This window comes from Nelumbo nucifera, chromosome 4 (assembly GCF_055504915.1).
Source record: "Nelumbo nucifera cultivar China Antique chromosome 4, China Antique-T2T, whole genome shotgun sequence".
In the NCBI taxonomy this organism is placed as follows: domain Eukaryota; kingdom Viridiplantae; phylum Streptophyta; class Magnoliopsida; order Proteales; family Nelumbonaceae; genus Nelumbo; species Nelumbo nucifera.
The window spans coordinates 85,390,560-85,396,559 of NC_142652.1; the positions used below are offsets into that span (position 1 = coordinate 85,390,560).

General features: G+C 41.6%; 1 protein-coding gene across 1 annotated transcript; it reads left to right on the forward strand.

The window, feature by feature from the left end:
• Nucleotides 1–3,125: 3,125 nt before the first annotated feature.
• On the forward strand, nucleotides 3,126–6,000 carry LOC104585854 (inactive beta-amylase 9-like). Its single transcript, XM_010242867.3, has 3 exons — nucleotides 3,126–3,789; nucleotides 4,301–4,786; nucleotides 4,880–6,000. Exons 1-3 carry the CDS (start codon nucleotides 3,547–3,549, stop codon nucleotides 5,774–5,776), a joined length of 1,626 nt encoding a protein of 541 aa, XP_010241169.1. The 5' UTR covers nucleotides 3,126–3,546; the 3' UTR covers nucleotides 5,777–6,000.

A 6,000-nucleotide genomic window follows, 5' to 3' on the forward strand; every position in this document is an offset into this window, starting at 1 on the left:
CACTGGGCAGTAGAGAACAAAGATGAACTGAATCAATGCAATTATAGGAGGAGATGAGGACCAGCCTCAACTTAAACGGCCTAACCGAATTCCATCCGTGACTCTTTATGTCATGGCACACGGACATTGAGACCCAGTTTTTCCAATCTTGTGGACTCCGTTAACCGTTAGTCACTATCCAGGGGCGTCGATCACGGTTTCTCTTTCCTTCATTCTTTCCAACTGTTGCCTCTTGAGTCTTGATCACCTACTCGTTGCACTGGACATTTGGGCTCTTTTATTTATAATAATAATAATAGTCAGAATTTTGAAATTCTTATGTTTATAAATTATTCATTTTTTATGAGGAAAATTTTGAAGTATTATTAGAGTTGGATAAAATCAATTATTTATTTACATATACTAAAAATATTAATTAAATAATTAAAAAGAAAATTTCTTGTAAAATATTAAAACTAGAATATTTTTATTAGGGTCCAAGAGTTTGAATTTTGAGACAGCCGGAATTGCTGAAATTTAGAACCTTATCCCAGACGTCAATTTTGAGACCGCATATATACTTTCGGTTGAAAAAACGCAGGCTCTGTTTGGATTAATTTCTGTTTCTGAGGTTTGGGATGTGGAAAATTATTTTTCAAAGCAAAACTCAGGCCCTGTTTGGAAAAGTTTTAGCTTTCGATCTTTGGATGGTAGAAAACAGAAAATAAGCCAAAAAAGAAATGTTTTGAGCATTTGGTAATAGTTGGTTTTAAAAACATAAGAAAAAACTGAAAAGGAAACTCTTTTAAAATAAAATTTAGAACTTGATTAGGGTTCATGCTTTTTCCTTTTGGGTTTAAAAGCACAAATCTTGAAGCTCATCTAAACACAACACAACACTGATTGGGTTTTCATATTTATGAGCCTGTTTGGGAGGGATTCTGTTTTGGAGGTGAGTTAGGTTAATTGAACTGTGATCATTAAACACCAGTGTTCCGGATAAATTATTTGAAGTAACTTTAGCGGCTGTTTGGCATCGTTGTCGTTTCCTGGAGCAACGATGCCATATTAGCACCACATAGGAAAAAACGGTGCTCTAAGAAATGGTCATCTGTTTGGAACTGTTTTTTCATTGAAAATGGTGCTCCAAGCCATGTCTTGGAAATTTGAAGGCATGGCTTGGAGCAACGCCAAATTTGGTGTTTCTTGGAGCTGTAACTCGTTGCTGCCAACAAGGCAGTGATGTGGCACTGGATAATGGGTAGAAGTGCAAAAAACGTTTCTTGGAATATTGGTACCAAATAGAAAAAGTTACTATTGCTCAAAGAAACATCCTACTTAATAGCAACGATTCCAAATAAAAAAAAAAACAAAAATAATGCTTCCAACCCACACATCAACAATATTACAACTGCAACATCGATACCAAACATATACTTAATTTATAAAATTCACTTTAGCTATGTAAAAGTAGAAAATCATAGCCCACAAAAAAAATTACTCTATCTAATTCAAAGTGGAGTCATGGCAACAAATCAAATCAAAAGATTTGTTAAGGGTTGTAATTTATAGTCATGTTTATTGTGTTCGGAACATCAATATTGGTTTACTTATATAAATTTCATGCAGGGTCAATTCGGAATATCAATAATAATGGTGCTGCTGCGTGCTTACACCACTATAACCCTATTTTCTCCAATAATTATAAGAATCTATTTTATATTAATATTAAATAAATCAACTAACATATCAACGAACCTCTCAAAAGCCAACTGCATTGGCTTTTGCTTTCAAATAAAATGTATTTTATGCCATTATTATTCACTGCAACAAGTACATAATTAAGTCTTGTGACTTGGAGCGAGGTAAGTGGTAGACCCCACCAGCTGAGTAAGCTGCGATGCATGAGTAGGGTCCACCATTTATTCTTTCCTCTGGATATGTGGCTGGCAGTTAACACTCCTGACTATGCCGGGACCCACTCATTCGCTCGTCCTGCTACATTGGAGATTGCCTTGCCAACGCCAGAAACGTAGCCGCATAGAACAATTTTCAATCGTTCGATCATTCTTTCCTTTATCCGGCCCAAACCCCAAAGCTCCAAAGATGAAAGATGAAACCTTCCACTCCACAACCTCTCGTGGCGTAGGACGTGGAGTTTCCCTTTTCGTCTTGAATACTTCAAACTTCAAAACGGCAGGCCACTGGCTGCTCACATGTGACACCCGAGAAACAGACAAATTTGGTTTTATTTCACTGTTTTTGGTGGGTCCCCTCCATAGTTGACACGTGGACACCATGGGTTGTGGAGAAGAACGAAAGATTCCAATCGAACAGCCCTCACTTCGGATCCGAATCCATCACATCACGTCGCGTCTTGTTACACGGTTGAGATTGGCTTATCCAGATAAGAGTAAGATAGTCTTGACCGTAAGATGGACGACACATTCACACGGAAAGTCGCCGACACACGCGTTTTCTTTCCTGGTGTCGGTGATCAACGGCGACGGAATCACGGCTAAACCCGCAACTCGAGGCGCTTGTAGCCTTGTTGTATTGCGTGGACCTGAGTCAGCGTGCCGATCCAACTTCGAACGCGCCGCGCCGACAACCCGGTGTGGATGAGTTCGAACTTCGAATCGTCTATCCTACAAGGCTACAATGGTAGCACTTTGCCACGTGGCAATGTGCCTCTCCCCGTCCGCATGCTTTTCTCTAGAAAAGTCTCTGGCCACAGAAACATCTGACGGTTCTAACCTTTTGGCTTTTGCGCTTTCCACGTAGACTCACCTGCCTCGTTTTTCCATATCCACAGAAATATCCTCTTCCCTCCAAGTATCAGGATAAAAATATTCCCCATTCCCAAAATTACCATAATACCCCTGGGAAATGGGAATCCTCCGAGTTGTGCTCCAAGTTCCAAATCGCTGGAGTGGATATGGATGGCCCAGGCCAGAATGGCGGGATATTCTCTCACAGCCTCTCAGGATTGATTATAAGAAACATCAAAGAAAATATTCCAATTCTGCGGTTCGGATTCATCCTCTATCTACTGCCCAGCTAGGGGTATAGATGTAAATGAGCATTAGGATATGGATATTTTATTTTCAATTTCTGGATAAAAGGGCGAATTTGAGCAAACATAATTGAAGCAAAAATCCTGTGGCTGCACGTGGCGTTTCTGGTAGAATTCTACGTTTTTTCCGAAATGCCGCTGGCCTCCCTTGCTTCTTCTATATAAGGGTGGCTTTGCTTCACGGCTTGAACCACCGTGAGCAACCACCTGAAAAAAGAACGAAGCTTCCGATTTCAGTTAGAAGTAACCTTTCTGAGGTTCACACCTTCTTTATCCTACTTATTCTTCCCAGATTGCCTTAACGGGCTACAAACCCAGTTTGCTTTCTGATATTTTTCTTCCGAAAAGGCTTCTTTCCGCAGATTATTACCTGAATTTTGGTAGATTTTGAGGTCTCTTTGATCTTTGGTTCCTTGAAATATCTGTCTCTCATTACTGTCCATAGTTTTTCGACTTGGAAAAGTTTCCTTTTATTGTGAGTTGAGATTGAGATGGAGGTCTCAGTAGTTGGATGTTCTCAGGCGAAGATAGGAAAGACCGAGTTAGCTCCCCGGGAACTTGGGTTTTTTAGTTCCAAGCAGGTCTTCTCTAGAAAATTGGGGATTTCTTTTGATCCGGAGAAGAGATGGAGGAAATCTGGAATTCAAGTCAGTCTCAAGGCAACCCAACCGGAGGTCTCTCGATCGGAAAAAATTGCTGGAGACACAACAGCCATGGCTAGAGGATCCAAGCTTGTAAGTGTTCTGTTTTCTTCCTTTTTTTTTTTTTTCCTTTGGTGCTTCTCACAACTAAGTTCTCGAATTTGATTCGATTGATTTAGCTCTGTGAATCACCCTTCTTTTTTTTTTCCCCCTATAAAATCCCAAAACCTCCGCGTTTTCTATACTGATGATTCCTGTCTCTCGATTAACTGTACGAAACATGGTATTTTTGCACGTTACTCAGTGAGGGTTTAGTTAGACTGTTAATCTTTGTAATCTTTTAATTTCCCGATTCCCGCCGTCCAGAAGCCGTTCGACTGTGATTAGTAAACCTCTGAATTCTGAAATTGGCTTTTGTAGAGTGATTAGTAACCTCTGGATCATAACCAACCATTTGATTTGATCCGATCAGATCAAAGTCCTCATTTCTGCGTTATGTGTTTCATGTATCACAACTTATGAATCAAGATTTCCTGTTCAATTTCATGGTTTACAGTTCTGCCAGTCTTTGTATGTATACCAACCGTTTGATTTGTGTCTACAGGAAGAGGAGGGATTAAGCTTATTTGTTGGGCTTCCTCTGGATGTTGTCTCCGACGGCAAAACAGTCAACCATGTGAGAGCAGTTGGGGCAGGGCTGAAAGCTCTGAAGCTCTTGGGAGTGGATGGGGTTGAATTCCCAATCTGGTGGGGGGTAGTCGAGAAGGAAGGCCGGGGGAAGTACGAGTGGTCTAGCTACCTTGAACTTGCAGAGATGATCCGTGACGCAGGTCTCAAGATTCGGGTCTCCCTCAACTTCCATGCCTCCAAGCAAGCAAAGATCCCACTCCCTGACTGGGTGTCAAAGATTGGTGAAGCACAGCCGGACATTTTCTTCAACGACCGGTCAGGACGGCGGTTCAAGGAATGTTTGTCGTTGGCCGTCGATGAATTACCAGTCCTTGATGGGAAGACTCCAGTTCAAGTTTACAAGGAATTTTTGCAGAGCTTCAAGTTTTCATTCTCTGGTCTCATGGGCTCTACAATCGTGGTAAGCACTAAGCAACCAACCTTTAATTCTGAGCAACCCATCTTTATTTATTGGAACACTGGCTCTAATCCATGGCTGCTCTGTGATTTTCAGGATGTCTCGGTGAGTCTGGGTCCAGATGGTGAGCTCAGATACCCTTCCAGACCATCTGCAAAAGGTAACAAGCTTATGGGAGCAGGAGAATTCCAGTGTTATGACAAACACATGCTGAGCCATCTCAAACAACACGCTCAGGCGACCGGAAACCATTACTGGGGCCTCGCCGGTCCCCACGACGCCCCCAATTTTGATCAGTCACCCTTTTCCAACAACTTCTTCAGGGAAAGAGGAGGCTCATGGGAGACTCCATATGGAAATTTCTTCCTCACATGGTACTCAAACCAACTCATCTCCCATGGCAACCGCCTGCTCTCCCTCGCCTCCACCACATTCAGTGACTCTCCTGTGACTGTGTCTGCCAAAGTCCCCGTCTTGCATTCATGGTACAAGACCCGCTCCCACCCTGCCGAGCTGACGGCTGGTTTCTACAACTCTGCCAACAAAGATGGTTATGATGCCATAGCTGAGATGTTTGCAAAGAATTCATGCAGCATGATAGTGCCAGGGATGGACCTCTCTGATGCAAACCAACCAAAGGAATCGCTCTCCAGCCCTGAGTCATTGCTCTCTCAGATCAAGAAGGCATGCTTAAAGCATGGTGTACTGGTTTCTGGGGAGAATTCATCAGTTTCTGGAGTTCCTGGGGGATTAGAACAGATTATGAAGCATCTGTCAGGGGAGAATGCAGTGGTTGTTGATTCATTCACTTATCAGAGGATGGGAGCTTATTTCTTCTCACCAGAACATTTTCCTTCTTTCACAGTGTTCGTGAGGAACCTCAACCAACCCGAGTTACAGTCTGATGACCTACCCACAAGCGATGGAGAGGATTCTTTATCTTTGCCGAAGGCTTCTGAATCAGGGAAGAAGCTCCAGGCGCAACTCTCTTAGAAGAGATGAGAACATTGCTCATGTAAATACTAAATAGAGAACAATTAATTAAGATAGAGAATCAATATATTGATAGCAAGCATTGTATAGGAAGAGAGGACTTGGTAAACAAAAAAGCATGAGATATATTATTTATTAAAACGTGATTAATGATAATATTGTTAGGCATGAGATATATTATTTATTAGAACATGATTAATGATATTATTGTTGTTCTAATAAAA